General features: G+C 34.2%; 1 protein-coding gene across 1 annotated transcript; it reads right to left on the bottom strand.

Moving 5' to 3' along the window:
- Positions 1-240: 240 nt before the first annotated feature.
- Positions 241-8,369, bottom strand: LOC116117583 (pyridoxal kinase). Its single transcript, XM_031403601.1, has 13 exons — positions 8,213-8,369; positions 8,021-8,123; positions 7,050-7,143; positions 6,801-6,905; positions 6,564-6,647; positions 5,785-5,858; positions 5,426-5,490; positions 4,496-4,559; positions 3,404-3,469; positions 3,116-3,172; positions 2,167-2,211; positions 2,016-2,069; positions 241-604 (listed from the first exon to the last, which is right to left on the bottom strand). Exons 1-13 carry the CDS (start codon positions 8,284-8,286, stop codon positions 464-466), a joined length of 1,026 nt encoding a protein of 341 aa, XP_031259461.1. The 5' UTR covers positions 8,287-8,369; the 3' UTR covers positions 241-463.
- Positions 8,370-18,633: the final 10,264 nt, after the last annotated feature.

Here is an 18,633-nt window from a genome sequence, read left to right as displayed (position 1 = left end):
ACGCTACAGATCTTCAAAGTTCAAAGACAGTTCAAAGTAGTCTTTTTTTTTTTTTTTAACAAATAGTTTCAGAAAACGTTACAAAATCGAGCACATATTTTTCCTGATTAGAGCTGATCTTAATAATCCTTGAATTAAAAACCTCACTAAAGCGAGGGAGAACTGAGAAGCATAGTTATATCTGGCAACCCTATTCAGAATGACAATTGAGGAAAAAAGAATGGTCTTACGTACAACTACTGACTAGTTTCAAAACGGAAATTCATTTTATCCTGTGGTCCCAGTGAAGCCAATGTGTTACTTCACTTTGGTGCTACATTATCATAATTATTCATAAAATATCAATAATTTATGTGAAAACAACAAAATATAACAGCATTTATGTTTGATTAACCGTGTTAAGATTAAATTATAGAAGGACATCTATAGTTATTATCACTGTTTTTTAAATAAATATCACCCTTCAGTTGTATTTTTCAGCTTTGAATTTCACTTGTGGATTGCGAATGTCGTCCTGGCTTTGAATTAATCGGATCTCCAAACTACTTGTTTGGGGATCAAATCCCGTGCTCAAATAGTCATTCACTGTCCTTTGCAGAAGTGCCTGTAGGTATTGGAAAAGGTTTTACAATCAGTTAAAAGAGTAAAAGAGCCGAATATGCAAATGCAATCAGCCCTGAGACAGTATGATAACAGAGTCGGACTTATATATTATGCAATGATTCTATAAGCCCATTATGAATGAAATGCATGAATTCTCTACATTGTCTTCATTAAGAAAAAACAATAGATCCATCCCAAGCTAGAATTACTCTGCGTCCGAATTGTAGTTTGGACACGTCCGAATTGTAGTTTGGACACGTCCTCAGCGATGGACCAGGCCTAAGTCCCCTAGAAAGGGGCGCCGAATAGGGTGAGAGCCCCGTTGCGCCTGGACCCTGTTGCACCACGATGCACTGTCTGCAAGTAGGGTTGTTTGGGAATGCAGCACAAATCGGACGGTAAATTTAGTCCGAGGCTAAATACGAATAAAAGACCGATAGCAAATAAGTACCGCGAGGGAAAGATGAAAAGGACTTTGTCCCATATTCATCACCAAACAACCAAAAAATTATACTGTAAACATAACCACTATTTACAACTTTCCTCAACAACCTTCATATCCTTAAGTTGGCAGACATGACGTTATCTCAGCCCTGAAGCACTGTGGGGTTTGAAAATTATTCTTCCAGTGATTTTCACCAATTTAAAAGATGAGCAGTACTCATTCAAATATAGACAATGGGTTGACCTCTATATTTTCACTAATTTAAAAGATGAGCAGTACTCATTCTTGTCTCCTCAAACCTTCTCTGCTTGAAGTTGTCTTCTACCAGTACCATCGTTTCAATCAGAGCAGTACTCATTCTTGTCTCCTCAAACCTTCTCTGCTTGAAGTTGATCTTCTACCAGTACCATCGTTTCAATCATTCTCACCTTCCAATTTTTTCCAATGGCCAGTCCAGGGTGTAGACTTCCTTGAAAGGGATAGTGTAGCTTAAATATTCCAAAACACAGCTACACTTCAGGATTCATTAAAATTAACATGCAAATTTTTTCTTTCTTTGATACCCAAAATCCCTTCGACTTTCCCTACATGCTCATTGGATTCTAAACTGGGAACCACTTCAGATCCTACGGCTAAGTAACAAAGAAGCTTATGGAATATAATATTCCCAATACACCCCAAGGGGATTTCAAACCTTGACCTCTTGGTTCAGAAGTAAGCTTTCACCACCAAACCTCTAAACTTTGGGTTAATAGTAGCTTAGCGCTCTGCAGCATGCTTTTCATGATAGCCACTTAACTCAAACCCCTGAGGCTGCAAATAGAATATCAAGTATATTTCTAGCTACCATTGTATATACTCTTCTCATATAATTCCATAAATGAGTCTGATATTTCAGATAACGATGTCAAAGATCCATATAGTCCAAGTCTAAAAGATACTATTGCAGCATAAGCAAAAGTAATACCTGCAAAGTTGATACTGCAAGCTCTGCTGCCTTGTCGAGGTTATCAGGATATTTCTGGAGAGCACAAAGTGAATATATAATAAAAAAAATAGACATCATTGATTGGCTTGCCAGAGACTGAACTAAACTTCAAACATTAAAGAGGCATTACATTACTCCATCCAAGTAGGAGTGCAGTCACTAGATCTCCTGTCCCCTACAAGCATAAGCAAATATAAAGCAATGTAAGCATTATACAGAAGGCAAAGCAATGACAACAAAATTGAAAAATATCAAATAAAATGAAGAACAAGGGTTTATGGTCAATTATTACTGTACCTAAAGAAAAACCTCTATTTCCAATTACTGATACAAAACTTAAGTCATCTATAAAATCAAGAAAACAATCCTATCATTCTTCCTTTTCATTTTTACTGATTGATACAGAAAAGTGCATCCCATTTTCTCATACAATCAGTTTCACAGAGAATTTGACATTAATAAAGAAGTCTTGAACATGTTTAATACAACAACAAAGCACCTGAAGCTGTTTCTAAAGGACCAACAGCATTATCTGCAATCAATACATCTTATTTATTACAGGTTCAAAATCTCTTTTTAAGCAAGTTAACCCATTCAAATCAAATGCCTGCTTGGTTGCACAAATTTTTTTGGATAGCTCCCAGTAGTCTTCCAATTCAATTGACCTTTCCCATTATATATATGTTTACCATTGTATTTTTAACAAGTTTTTAAACCATATCCTTCATTTCTTGAGGACCTAGACATCCACTTGCCGCTTGTTAACCACATTGTTGAGGACAATTGTTGCACACATCTATGTAGTTGAGGGAAAGGAAAGATAACAGAAATTTGGATTAGTTGCATTAAGGTTGTACATAACTCCAGGTTAGACCAATCAGAGCTCGATAACAGCTATTGCATCTGATTAAGTTTACAAAATAACATACTAACACCAGTGACAAAGATTCAAAAGCATGTAATGCAACCCTACTCATTCATGATATCATTCAAGAATTCCAGGTGGATATTTTTCTACAGCAGCAAATCAATAAGCTGTATATACCTTCGAAAGTTATTCATAACAAAAATTTACATACTGTGAAATAAGCAGCAATTTTGGGTATCAGAATCTTGAATTGCTCAGAAGACTGGCCCTGTCAAAGATAAGTATGAGTATATAAGTTATGTGCATTTCCAAATGCCATGGGTTGAAATTTTACACACTTTCAGAAAAGCTTAAATTTTAGTGTATATCCATATAACATATGATCACACCAAATGTGGTAATAAGGACCTGTTCACAAAACTCATGGTATTATGAGGAACCCCACTGAACCCAAAAGTAAAATCAAAATTTTAAGCAGCAAAACATAAAGACAGCCTACCTTTTCCTTCTGATGGCTGCCAATGAGAAGAAGATTGCCATCTATATTAATGCTTGTAATCACAACCTGATAAATTTAAAAGACACTATGTTACAAGAAGGAAAAAAGTAAGAGACTTAAATTTACACCGACAGGCAGTTCACAGACAACTTTTTGGAAAAAGTAAAACACGAGTGTACATGAGCTGGAAAACAGATGACTGATTGAATTTTTGAGCAAGATGCTCTTTTTTCCCGGATAGGAAACAAACAAATGCTCGGTGTCAATCAAGTGTGTAAGACAACAAACAAATTTCTTATTGCCTGGAAAGAGAAGCAGAGGAAAAGAGACTTTAAAAAAGGGGAGCTCCTACCAAGGTTCCAACAAACAAGAACCCGGGTAATTACAGATCGGAGCTATCCAGTGAAACAATCCATTATATCCAACTCATATCATATTGTATAACTTTCATGAATTTTGGAAATTGAGGAAGTTGATTGTTCATGATTACATAAATAAATTGCCCACGAACATAAAAGCTGTAGCCAATGAGTCGTCAAACTTGAACCAATAGGATCAAGAATGAATTTTTAGCACAAGTAGACTGATCAACTGTCACACCATTTTTTCCCATTACATTTCCAACAAATTGTAATATCTTATCTGTAAACTTCAGCTACACTTTTCATTCATGCCTGAGATCATGATTGTTGATTGGTCAATCACTTTCATGAGGATTAGTCTGTACATATCATTGCTTGAGCGCAAAAACAGAGTTTCCTTCTTTCTAATAAGAGCAGATCCTACCACCAACCCTTTAGCAGCATTAGTTCGGTTCATCTATTAAGATTTTTGTGAACTCAGACTTACATCATATAGTTGAAATTTCCCTAGATGAATAATTTTCCCCTTCTATCAAGGTAAAAGAACCAAAAGATTAGTTTATTAATGAAAGACATTATTAACTTCATATTCCACCTCCCGAGGATAATAAAAACAAATTAAACAGGCAAAATAAAACAGGAACTAAAGAAGCTAAAAAATCAAGAGAGAGAAAAGGTTGTAGAATCAAAGTAAGTATTAGGGAAAAACTATTAAAAAAAAAAAAAAAACCTTTGGAGGTCCAGCAGCATGAAGAATCTTACAGGCTTCCCTGCCATCTGCTTCGGAAACAATTCTGTGGAAAGCAAATCTTCTCAGAATGTGAAAGAATGAAGTGAGCATCCAATATACAGTAAAATAGAATAAGCATAAGAAGAATTATACATGAAATTGTGGTAGTTACAGACTCAAGTAAAACTTATCAATTGACAGAAATCAGATTTCAATGAAGATTCAATATACCATAACTGATTCCACTATTCTTTATGAGAAATTGTAACTAGTAAAAGTCCTATTTTGATGGTACTAATAAACTCCAAAATGATATAGAATTGGAGGATAAGTAAAGTTGGAAAGTGCTTGAAATACATGAGTCACACATCCATATGCACACAAGCAACAAAAGGAAAGAAATCCTATGGTAGTGGGGTGGGGGAAGAAAAAGAGAGAAACAGAGGGACAGAAGAAATAACAGTGCAGCAACTAGCTTCACATTTAGCCAAAAATGTGTCATCATTATCGCTCATTTGTAAATCGAGGCACATTAGTAACCAAGTAGAGAAAGATCCACTCTTGATATCAAGTCAAATATTTAAGTTAAGTGAATTATATAAACCAACATGAACAGAGAAGGTATCCTCTTGGGTTTATCACTTTATTCTTCTTAATCATTTTTTTTTTTTTTTTTTTTTGGGGCAAAAGCTCCGTCAGGGCTAAGGTAGCAACTCTGATAGCTTCTCAGGTGTCAGTATGTGAATTTCAATGTTCTAATTTGTGTCCAGTATTTTGTTATAGACAAATTCCTTCTATATTTTGTAGTCTCCATTTCATAAATAATTCAAAGATGATGCTGAATTAAATATAGCCAGAATAATCCAACATTGGAACAAAAAATGAACATGGTAAGCTTCACAAATATCACTCACAAGTACCAGCAAGTACCTCAACCCAGTCAACTGTTCTGCTTCAAACTGGTTAGGAGTCAACATTGAAGCCACTGGAACAACCTAACCACATGGAATGCCACCACAATGTGATAATACTATCAGTATTTTTAACCAAATCTAATCACTGCACAAGGCATGTAGAATTTGGAAAACATTCAAGACCATGCAACAATTATTGCTTAAACAAGCTCTCCAATCTAAATGATCGCACTCAAATACAAAAAGTTCTGCATATTTATTATCATAAACTCGAGCATTAATGAGAATCAAACAACTATTACAACTAAGTAATTCACAGAAGAAAAATAATGAAATGCACATAAACACAATGTCTGCAATAATTGGATTGCTTACCTTCTCACGGTATACTAATACCAGCTCAGGAGGTACATAAAGCTTCCCTTCATCACCCATCACTGGATCACAAACTAGACAAGAAATACAATATTTTAGCAAACATGCATTTATTTAATTTCTCTTTGGATAAACAAGGTACATCGGCAAAATTATACAAAACTGCAATATGTGTATTCCACTGCACCTAGCTAGAACATGACATAAGAGGCGAGCAGCAAGTCTATTATGACCTAGAGACAACTAGATAGACAAATCCTGTGAACAAAGAATGAAGCATGAACGCTAAGAGGCAGCCTTAGGAGCTTAGCTACACCAACTTGAAATTGTGACAGTAAACTAGTGAACTGATTTTTTTTAAAATCTGATACAAATACAACAGCAAACGAAAATATCACAACACTCGTAGTTAAAATTAGAAAAGGGTGTCAATTTCATTTATTTCCAGAAGAATGGGAATGGCCTCTCACTCTATCTATTGCCAAAATAAAAGATATAGTTTCATCATATTTCCAGTACCCATGAGAGATTCAAGTTGCACATAATTTTAATAACTTTGCAAAGGAAATATGCTCACTTTGATCTATACAACTAGTAAGTGAATTGAGAAAAAACCAAAACACAAATTGGACAATAACAAACCTTAAATTCAGTAACCACAGACTCACAGACAGAGAAAAAAAAAAAAAAAAGGTAAGGTGTAATATCATCAAAGAGATCTAGACATTTAAATAATGTTTGAAAAGAAGTGTAATAAATTCATGACATTCAAAACCTACCATAAGTAACTTTTGGATTTACAGAACGAAGCTTCTCAACAACTTTCAATACAGTGTTTAAAAAGGATACCGAACCAATATAACCTGCAAGTAAACCAGTTGAAAAGAAACATAAGATTTCCAATATGGTATATAAACATTCCCGAAACACAAGTAGCCATAATAGCACTAAAAGGTAATTCCGCTAGGTCAAAAGATCAACTTATGTATGAAATTAGGCAACTAAATTTGACATACCTGTTAATAAATGAGTGTAGTATAATAAATCATTTGCCTCGAGGCCTTCTATTAATTCCCATAGTTGCTGTCCATTTAAAACTTGGCCTTTGAAGGTTGGATATCCTGGATAACATTGATTAAACCATAACTTAGACTAAAGTAGGCAATGGCTTTTTCCCTAAACTTATATAGTTTGACAGATGACATCGCACCATATGTCAAGCCTCATAGTTCTGAGATTTTTGAGTAGAAGTGTAAGCAGCTTGCCTGTGTGGTTTGAAAATTGTACAGAATTGATAGGATCCACATCGTAGCCTAATAGTTGGAGAGGAAATACAGCTGATTTATTTCCAACATATCCCTGGGGAACAAAAAAGAATAGCAGCAACGTTAAGATGGTAATAAGCAACACAGATGAAACCAAGAACTCTGCCAAGTGTTAGCAGCATACAGTAGAATGATAGAGATAGACACCTATCAACAATTTTCACTCTATATACACGCAGACATGTTTATTACTTCAACATGTAAGCAAAACAGGGGACAGCTTTTGTCACCCAAAATGGCAGATTTAAAGAAACATATAACCACGACAAAGAGAAGATACAATTATTAACACTCATTTAGCTATCAATTATGTATTACTCCTAATGGCATAACTCCAACTCCTCCAAACATGAAATACAGCTAGCATACTCAGCTCCTTTCCCGTCATAGAGAAAAAAAAAAAAGCCGATGGCTTACCTTACCTAAAATTAAGTACCGGGAAAAAAATTTACAATCAAAACAAGGAGGCAACATTTTTTCATATTCCCTCATACTCTCACTTTTTTATAACCCTCTGTCATGACTGATGGCAAATGTAGTAATCTGAGTTGTACATAGCACAAAGCATCAAAGGACATATCTAGCAGTTTCATAATAGAAATCAACTTTTAACTTATTAAAAGATCCAAGAATAGGTAGCTCTTATCTTCTTTAAACCACCTCCTTTCATAATAGAAATTAATTATTAATTATTTTTGCTTCACATTATCACCCAAGGACCAGAAACATGAGTCACAGCTTTTCTCAATCTGATATGTATACATCTTGCAGAGTACACGATAATACAGTAATTTCACACGGCATGCAATGAACTCCAGCACAATTATTATTATAATCAAGTTCTTTCACGCAATTAAAAAAATTAAAAAAAAAAAGAAAAAAAGAAAGAAACAGAAGACAAAATGAGCTACCTGAACAGTGTGCGACTGAATGCTCAAAACTCGACCAGTCTCAGAAGGCAAAGCCAGTGAGAGAATCGGAGGCGCCATTCCTAACTTTCTCAAGCTTCGCCTCCTTCAAATCCAATCAGACTTCATCAAATTAAAGCAAAAAAAAATCGACAATAATGAAGAAAGATTCTCGGGAAAATATTTAAAATTTACCAGAAAGCGTGATTTTCTGGGAAAATGCCCAAACGAGGACGGCTACTGATTAAAAACTGTTGCGTAGACAGCATTTCAACGCTTTGTGTTTGGTGAATGGTATTTATAGTTGCACATTAGCGTGACGGTGAGTTTTCATGGAATGACCATAATGCCGCAACAGGATTTGCCGTCATTTGCGGAGGCAGTGAGGGTAATTTGGGGTTTTGATTTACGTGGATGTCGATTCTGAGTTGGAGTCTTGACCAGTTATAATTCTGTGCGATTTCACGTTGTTTGCAACTGTGATATGAAAATTATGAATTGGCCATTACATAAACTTAAAATTCAAGTAAGGACTAAGGCCACATGTAAATTAAAAAAATTAGAAATATTAATAATAATAAATTTTTAAAATATTCCACATAATAATAGAATAGATACAACCTGTTACTCGACAACTCTTTGGCAGTGATAAAAAGAATATTTGGAATTTCATATTGATTTGTTAGTTAATGTGGCTTTATAAATAGTTAAAAAAAAAAAAAAAAAAAACCTTCTCCAACGCAAGAATTAATTTCGTTTGTCAGTGGAAAATTTTGAAGTATCAACCATCCAAAAAAAATCTAATAATTATTATGAATTTTAATACTTTAATCGATTTTTTATTTATTTTGGAAGAGATTTTAATAATTTCATATCAGTATTTAATAAACGAAATTAATCCTAATATAAAAGTTATTTTCAATTATTCTACAAGTTACTTGTTTTTCATTGCAATTACATCATCGAATCTGAGAATTTTTTTTCAAGTTTTTATTAAACTTTATATTATCTTAAGTACATCTAAATAATTATATAGACATTACAACATGACATATTTATAACAGGGAGAACGACATTTTCTAACCGAAGGTTTTACAAAACAACACTTTCCCACCTATCAAATTTCAAAACGACACTTTTCCCACCAGTAGTTTCGTAAATTGCACATTCTCACCCAATTTTAACTTAAACATGGCCAGTAAAAGTGAAGCATGTGTCGTTACTGTGCACCCCTTTGCTAAATACAAACGTCATCTATTGAACAATAACACCAAGGTATCATCCACCAGCGTTGAAAATACGACACAGCCAAGTGGCAGAGCGCCAGAGCCAATAGGTAGTAGCCTGAGGCTCGAGGATCGATAAACCTTGCAAGTTAGTGTCATTAACACTGTCATTTTGAAGTTTTGTCTAACCCAAACCTTGGTTATAATAACTAAAGAGCATGATCATGGAAGCAAAATTACAAATCCAACGCACCAAAGCAATAGTTTAAGCTAGCCTTAGAAGTGGCCATCAAAGATAGAAAATATAACAGGCTCTCTAGAGCCATCGTTCAACTTTGCAATAAAAGTAAAGTGCAGAGAGACCAGGTCCTCAAGTAAGGCAGTAGCGCTAGAACATGTGTAACCTTGTAAGACAAAGAATTTGAGCAGCAGTGTTTGTTTACAGAGACAACTCTGTGACTTTGAAAACCAGGGGATTTTGTTGAGCCCTCATATGTTTTGATGTGTCAAAACTAATTGAAGAGTTGATTAGTTTTTAACAAACATGCAATAGTATGACAAGTGTAAGAACCTAGAATTGGAGTGGCAAGAAGAGGCAGTAAGACCGAAGTATGCGAAGGGAAAATATGGAGAGGCAAAAGAAGCAACTTAGTTGCCGAGTATGTCGAAAGAAAAGAAAAAGAACAAGACAATGGGAAGAAGAATTCTGTATTGTAAATGTAAGGAAAGCAAATTAGAAATAAATACAAATCATTGTATAGAAGGCAACAGTATAATTCTAGCACATCAAACTATATCAAATCCATCAAATCCTCTAAATATGGCGTGCATTCATATTCCAAATGTCAACAACAAGAAGTCATAACCAAAATCAAAAAGCAGTTTTCCCAGTTGGTACGACTGTGCAGGACAAAGGAACGACCATTCCTAGCTTCATAAAATTGCCCAAAAGCACGTTCTTCTTAGCACAACCACGTTTCATATGATCATGCATGTTTTTGTCCAAAATCATGTCAATTCACTCACAACGACACGACCAAGCTGCACGCCCGTTCCATTCAAGTCAAAAGTCAAAATATTCAAATTCAAATGATTTCGGGCCTTTGATAAATCTCGAAGGACAAGCCATGAAGATCAAGTTGAAATTTAAGTATTTCAAGCGAAACAAGCATGTCATACAATCATTCCCACTCAAAGATCATTCTTGGCAATACATCATCGTTCTAGGAAGTCGTGCATACTTCTGAAATTTTTGTGGATTTTTAAGGAGCTAATGGAACGACTGTTTGTGATGGTAGCACACACGTTCGTGATGGTGGAACGATTATTCCAGAAACCCTAAAATTGTACGAAAGTAACCGTTATGAAAGGAACGATCGTTCGCGATGGTGGAACAACCGTTCTCCTGGGTTCTGCATATTTTCAGAGTTGCATTAAATGTAGCAATGACTCGTTACTTCAAAGGGAAGAGACAAGCAATAAATAGAGCATTTTATTGCAAGGAAAGATAGAGATAATATCAGAGAAACAAAAGTCTTATTGAAAACATTCTCACATAATCCCTTAAGCTAAAAATCCAAATCAATTATCACTCTCTTGTACACATATTGAGAACATTTGAGAGTATTGTTCTTCTTGTGTGTTTAAGCCTCGTTTAAGAGGCAATCCTTCACAAACTTTTATTCAAATATATTGTGGGTGAAATCCTATAAATCTAGACGCAAAATCCTGTCAAACTAGTGTATTAGGTGAAATCTAATTCTAGTGAAACTTCAAGAAGGTTGCCTTTAGAGATGGGAATTTTGGCTCGAACCCAAGACCGGTCCTATAAGGCCCAAGCCAAAACCCAGACTGGCCCAATGAGGAGGGACCGATCCTAGGCCCAGGCCCAAACCCCCCTCCCCAATTTCATTTAAACCATTGGCAAATATTCATAACCCCCTATTTTATATGAAATTGACAATAAATATAGGGATTTAAATAAAATTTTATAGAAAAAAATTGGACCGTTGCCTCAACGGTCAATTAACATTTTTTTCTATAAAATTTAATTTTATGATTAAAACTGTTTTTTGTCCACAATATAGCCCAATTAGCAAAGATACAAGTAGAAAGGGCATACAAAAACCTTATACTAAAATAAGATATCAACTTAAAAAAGAATTTCAAAATTTTTGGAATATATCTATTACACTTACTTCAAACACATGGGTTACTAGATCAAAAACAAATTTTTTTAGTGTCACAATGCATTACCTATATCATAGTTGGCATTTACAACAAAAAATGATAGATTCTAAATCATTATATGCTAAACATAGTGTTAAGACTATTTATTTTACAATTATTGAAGTTTTACAAGATTATTTATTAACTAAGAGAGTTGTGACTCTAACGCTTGATAATGCAGCTGTTAACACTGCGACAATTTCTTTATTTGAAAAGAGATTGGATCCGCTTAGTGAAAGACAAATTTTTTTCACCAGAGATATGCTTGACACATCATCAATTTGATTGTTAAAGCGAGTTTAGAAGTTATACGTGAGAGGATTGAAAGGGTACACACGACTATCTGAATTTATCACTGGTAGCAATACAAGATGGAATGAGTGCTTAAAAAATTGTCCTCAAGAGGATCCACCAGTTCGACTAAAGAAGTTATGTTGCGACATGTCTGTCCATCGGAACTCCATGTACTTGATGTTGCAAAGAGTTATGCCAACCCTAACACAAATTATAGAGTTCGTCAATCAGAAGAACTATCCGGATGAAGTCATCAATGATGATGATTGGACGGTTTGCAGTATTTTTCATTCATTTCTTAAAGTTTTTTACGATTCCACTAATATATTAAGTGGTGTTTATTATCCTACTATTAATTTAACATTAGATATTTTACTTCAAATTTCTAAAACTTTTGTTAAACATAGATATAATTCAGGCTTAATGGATATTGTTTCAGACATGGAAACAAAATACCGAAAATATTGGTTAGATATTCCGTTTTTATATGGATTAGGTCTTATTGTAGATCCTAGGTTTAAATTAAACATATTTAATTGTATGGTCACTAAGATAGGCCAACATTTAGGACATGACTATAGTTTTTATATTATAGAATTTAACAAAAAAATGGAAAACATTTTTTCTTTATATCAGAATAGGTACAGTGGAATGACTAGCAGAGATGACCAGCAGGAACCTAATGAAGACATTTATCAAGAGGGATCGAACATGTAGACGTATATGGAACTTAGTAGTGGTGGTGGTGAAAGTAGTAGCTCCAGCTCATATAGACATAGAACAAATGAGTTGCAACGGTATCTACAATGGACATGTCCTAAATGACCAAGAATGAGAAACACGTGATGGATTTACTTCAATGGTGGAACCAAAATGCAAGACAATTCCCCATTGTAGCCCAAATGGCATGTGACATTTTATCTGTGCCAGTTTTGATAATTGCATCCGAATCAATATTCTCAATTAGTGGTTGCATTGTTGAAGACAGAAGATACTTTTTAACCAATGAGATGGTTGAAGTCATAACATGTTTACGGGATTAGACTCATGCAGACAGAAGACTATAGCAATACCTTGAAGATCCCGAACTACTCGACCTCTTCAAAAACACAGATTTGGACGATGTAAATTAATAATTTAATAAAAATAAATTTATTTAAGTTTAAATTAAATTTGCACATTTTAGAGTGTGAATATTCTATTTATGTTAAAATTAAATTATCTCTTTAAATTAAAACCATATAAATTTATAACCAATTAAACATCTATTTATCTTTATTTAATTGTTTAAGTTCAAATTAAATTTTCAAAGCTAAAATTAAATTATCTCTTTAAATCAAAACCATTATAACCATTAATTTATATTTATTTACTAATTAATTACAAAATTTATGAATCACCCTTGAAAAATTACATAAACCCCCTTACATAATTTTCAATTTAACCCAAATATATAAAAAAATTAAGCAGGTAAAAGAAATTTTCCAAGCCCATGGCCAATCCTAAGACCGGTCTGGGCCCTAAGAATTTTCATTGTCCTAGTACCGTTTTTTCCAATTGGGCTCAGGCCTTACCCACCTCTAATTGTCTTGAAGAAATGGATGTATGAGACTTGTGAATATATCTCCGAATCACTATAAATCTCTAAGCAATTCTTCTCTCTCAACTCATTTATTATTCCTTGCATATTATTACTCTCTCTCATTTATTGCTAAACATTGATTATCGTTATTGATCATTAACATTGTCATTCATTGCTTGTAGAGTTTATTTATTGGTCATTGATTAGTTAAACTCACGGTTAGTTACTGGTGTTGTTGAAAGTTTTTATTGCGCAATTATGTTTATAGATTCCTATTTACCCCCTCTAGGAGTATTTGTCATATAGGGTTTCACAGTCTCTATAGTGCCTGAATTTCCCCAATGGCAAAAATATAATTTCTTTATAACATATTACTTGCACTCCAAGTAAATAATTCAAGAGATATTTTCTAATATTGAAAGTATAATTATTATTAAATGGGGAATCTAAGGGAATAAGGAAGTTTGTTCAAATTAGGAAGTGAATATAGACAAGATAAGATCTAAGAAGGAAATAGATCTTACATTCTCCTAAAACTCTCACAATCTCTATTTGGGTGCGATTGGTTCAGTATTTATACCCATATTCTCAATCCTATTCTCCAAATATTGTTTGACACATTATTCCAGAAATATTAGTGAATTTTTTATATTCTTTTAGACCCCTTAAGTTTATTAATTTCACTAAATACCCCCCAGAAAAAAGTTTAAAAATTAGCAAAAACATTCCCACCCACCCATACTTGCCAGATTCCGGCAACCACCGTCGGTGGTAGCCGGAATCTGTCACAACGGTTTAAACCAAGCCCAGAACTGATCGGTTATTCACCGATCTGGCATTCAACGACGACCAAAGACGGCCAAAACTTGGCCATCATTGACCGAAAATGACGGCCATATCTTTGGCCATCACTGACGGCCAAAGATGGACCTTTGCGACCCTCGACGACCACATTTGGGCGTAGATTTGACATTTTCCGGCCAAATCCGTGGTGGATCTGGCCGAAAAATGCCATAGCGACGCGTTACGACACAGATCCGACCGGTCTGTGTCGTAACAAAATTTTCTGGCCAAATTCCAGCGATGGTGGCCGGAATCTAGCACTACGGGTAGTGGGGGTATTTTTGTCATTTTACATATTGGGGTGTTTAATTAAATTAGTAAACCTTGGGGTTTTTTTTATAAATTTTTAAATTTTACTTCGTAATATTCTCCTATCCAACTACCCAAAATTATTTCAAAAATTTTATCCAAAATAATAAACCAAACGCACCCTACCTATTCATAATCCTACTAAAATAAGGAAGGTACTTTCTTGAAACATTATCTACTTCAATAAGTAAAGGGAGGCTAATAGTATTAAACGATACATAACTATTCATACAGAAAAGCCTCATACTAGACCATTCCAAGTGAAACTTGACTAGAGACTAAATTAGCTTCCCATTCCTTTTCTAACCCTGCAGGCTTGCAAGAACTCTGTTGTTTTCTACTGGGACAAGGAAGGGCGATCCAGCCAAGGACGATCTCAAAGACACTAATTCGAGGGCAAAACGTGGAAGATCGATATGATCTAAGGGCAAGGTTGTAACTTCCAATTTGGTGCAAAATTTGGCATCAACATATATAAAGTTAGGTCTCAACTTTAAATCTAGTTGTTAAATGTTAATTATATGGATTATAGAAAAAATAACATAACATATTACATTATCCAATATATTAACGTGGTTTCTAAAAATAATTTGTTAATTTACATCAACCAACTCATGTAATTGTCTTTGAAATTTGTTATTATCACATTAGCTCTATGTTTATGTGCAAAATAATGTATTAGCTCAAAAATACTTTTATGGTTGGTAATTTAATTAATTGTTAAGAACTTTAGTAACACTACATTCATTATTTATTACTAATATATTCATTAAGATTGGGAATACATAAATTTCTTAGTTGGGTTTTGTGGAATTTTTTCATAAATTAATAAACTAATTTTTATCTCATATTCTAAATTAGGAATACAATCTTATATGCTAAAATTACTGTGTATAAATGATGAACAAGAACCATACATTTAATTCTTATTTATTACTTACTTTTATTATCATTTTCCACGTATTAATTGTGTGTTTGAGATTATTGAGCTAAAGAAATAATTAATTATATTTTAAGTTACAACAATAAAATTATTTGATAAACAACTTTTAAAACTGATTAAGTTTAAAGCTGATTATAAAATAATCAGATTTATAAAAGGATTTTAAAAGGTAGTTTTTCAAAATCTGATTATTTCAAAGTTGATTTTGTATGTTTAAATGACATATATACTCTTATATTATAGTTTTATTTATAAAGAATTTAAATAAAAATTTAATCTCTTATGATATAAATAAAATTGAAGCGACAAAAGAGTTGGTTGGCGGTGGCTGCTGTAATGGACGACGGCGGGCATATTCCAGTGAATTCTGATGACGCATGTCGATTTGTTAGAATCCAGTGATTCCGCCACATTCGAATAGATCGGCTCTTATTGGTCCCAATAGGACTGGTTGTGACATTAATGCTTCACCGTTGACGGATGTTAACCACCAGTCAATGGTGGCTGATCGGCTTTGACCAACGATTGATCACCGTCAACTAGATCCCAATTTTTTTTATTTGTTTTTAATTATTAATTAATTAATAACTTATTTAACATAAACTTTAATTATATTTTTAATTTTTTATTATATACTTAACAAAATACAAATTAGAATTATAAAAATATTTTAAGAAATAAAATGTCCATTTTGGTTATTATACGTACACAATAATTTTAAAATCTAATTTACCAAACACACAATCATAGATTTTAAAAATCAGGGCAATTATGAAAATAACTTTTATTAAACACATTCCAAAATTATGTTCAAGATTATTTTCAACAATAATATTTTGCTTACAATTAAGTTATGCAAATAAGTCATACAACCAAATAAAATTTGTATAAAATTCATATAAAATAACTACTTTATCCTTTATTTTTTATCTGGTTGTATAACTCAGTTGTAAGCAAACTAGTCCTAAACTAAGTTATTAATTATTCATTAACCTATGAGAAATTTACCAAGAAACAAATATCTAAAATATCATTAAATCAATTTATTTATTTTTTAAAATTTTAATAATAATAATTTGACAACAGTGAACTAGTAAAAAAGTCTTCAACACCGTCTTCTACTTGAAACAATTCAGACAAACCCACCACCAAAATCGCTTCACTTTTTCACTCTCTTCACTTTTCTTCAATCCTCTCTCTTCTGCAACTAAAACCCATCCCATAACCCCAAAAATGAAGCGAAAGAAATGGTCGGAGCTAGAAGAACAGACCCTTTTGTCAAAGTACTCCGATCTCCTCAACACCGGTACACTTTCCAAACTCAAGACCCGAGAGAAGAAGTTTCGCCCCATTGCGGACCACGTTAATTCTACTCACCATATTCAAGACCCAATCACCTTCCCCTTCAAGTGGTCCTGGCGAGACGTCTCCATCAAAGTCCAGAATATGCGGCATCAGTACCTGGGTGTCAAACAAAAGATCAGAATTTCTGATGATGAGTTTAATTGGAAAGATGGTGAGAATCACTGGGAGAATTTCATGAAGTATAAGGAGGTTTTTGGTGATGTGGAGCTTGAAGTTAAGGGGAAGAGGGTGAGTGAATCTAATGGTGGTGATTTGTTTGAGGATTGTTGTGATTTGGGGTTTGTTGAGATTGATAGTGAGGATTTGGAGGAGGAGGATGAAGATGAAGAAAGTGGTGCGGGTGAGGAGAGAATTGAGAGTGAGAGTGAATATGGGATGGAAAGAGAAATTTGTGAAGTGGGTATGGTCAAGAACAGGAAAAGGAAGAAGGGTTTTGGAGGAAGTAAGGGTTTCGGTTTGCTTGGGGCACAAGGTTTGGACTTGAGGGATGTTGTGGTGAGAAGGGAAGAGAAGAGAAGAGAAAGAGAGTTTGTGAGAGACAAGGGTGTGATAGAGAGGGAGGAAAAGAGAAGAGAAATGGAGTGGAAGAAGGACACGTGGCAGAATGAGAGAGAAGAGGAAGTGGAAAGTAGAGAAACAGAGTTGGAGGAGAGGGAGTTGAAGTGGGCAAGGAGGGAATATGAGAGAAGAGTGAGGATAGAGATGGAATTGGATGAAGAGAGGAGGAGGAGAATGAGAATGGAGGAGAAGAGGGAGGAGGAGGAGATGGAATGGAGGGAGAGAATGTTGAGTTTGCAGATTGAACATGAAAAGTCCATGATGCAAATGCACGCCGACGCCTGCCAGAATCAGTTGCAGATTTTGGGGATAATGGCTAGGCTAGTTTGTCAGTTTTACGGGTCAGCAAATGATGGATTGGGTGGTGGGTTGGGGGCATTGCCGCCTCAGGTTTTGCAGAATTTGCAGCACCCTGGAGGATTGGGCGATAATGGAAAGCCGGATGCCAATTCCCCTTCTGAATTCATGTAGAGCGTAATTCCATTCCAACTCCTTCACATTTATAATTACTGATAAAGCTCATTGAATTTGTGAGATTAGAATTTTTTTTTTTTTTTTTAATGTTATTAGATGCTCTTGTTGTATGATAGCTCAAATAATGTATTCTTGTCAATAACTGTTGATTCGGTCACAAATGTGTTTCCTTTGCTTCCTAGCAAAGAGAAGCTACAAATCTGAGTTTAGAATAAATTAATTCCTTGTACAGCTTACAGTCATGCAATTCTGTTTGTTTTAATTGAGAATGATATTTCTTTACGTTTTCCATTTTGCCATCCTGGATCATTTGCTATAATATGAATGTTGCATAATAAATGAAAATGATAAATACATTAATTCCCACAAGAAGGGAAAGACTGTTGTGATTTTGTTTCTAAATAAGGTGTTGCATCTTTGGGAGTTTAAATTTTTTGTGTAGCTGCCTTTGAGGCATTCTGTCTTACTGATGAAGTAATCTGATTTGCTCATAATGTTTCATTGTCTCCTGCTGGAACATTTACAAGCAAAATTCTTCATGGCACTTGGAGTTGCTCAACTCAGAGTTTTCTAACGACAATGTAAATTATTCAGTAGTAAAAGATAAGAAATAAGGTGAGAGTAAACACATAAATAGTAGCAAAAGAAAAGATGAAACTCCATACCAAGGTCTTCTGAATGTATAAAAGTTTTCCCAAATCGCTGAAACCTCTTGAATTAAGGTGTGGGTTGAAAATACAGTTTTGCCTTCTGAAGTTCTATGGCAATGCAGCAAAACCTTTAACATCTTCAG

The sequence above is a fragment of the Pistacia vera genome, unplaced genomic scaffold (assembly GCF_008641045.1).
Source record: "Pistacia vera cultivar Batoury unplaced genomic scaffold, PisVer_v2 Contig818, whole genome shotgun sequence".
Classification (NCBI taxonomy): Eukaryota; Viridiplantae; Streptophyta; class Magnoliopsida; order Sapindales; family Anacardiaceae; genus Pistacia; species Pistacia vera.
This window is presented reverse-complemented; position numbering and strand designations above follow the sequence as displayed.

What these genes read in the sequence shown, in the direction of transcription:
- LOC116117583 (XM_031403601.1), bottom strand. Translation starts at nt 8,286, where the DNA reads ATGCTGTCTACGCAACAGTTTTTAATCAGTAGCCGTCCTCGTTTGGGC. An exon ending in CCAGAAAATCACGCTTTCTG is followed by an intron (nt 8,124 to 8,212) that starts GTAAATTTTAAA and finishes TTGGATTTGAAG; the next exon opens with GAGGCGAAGCTTGAGAAAGT. An exon ending in GCAGCCATCAGAAGGAAAAG is followed by an intron (nt 3,173 to 3,403) that starts GTAGGCTGTCTT and finishes TATCTTTGACAG; the next exon opens with GGCCAGTCTTCTGAGCAATT.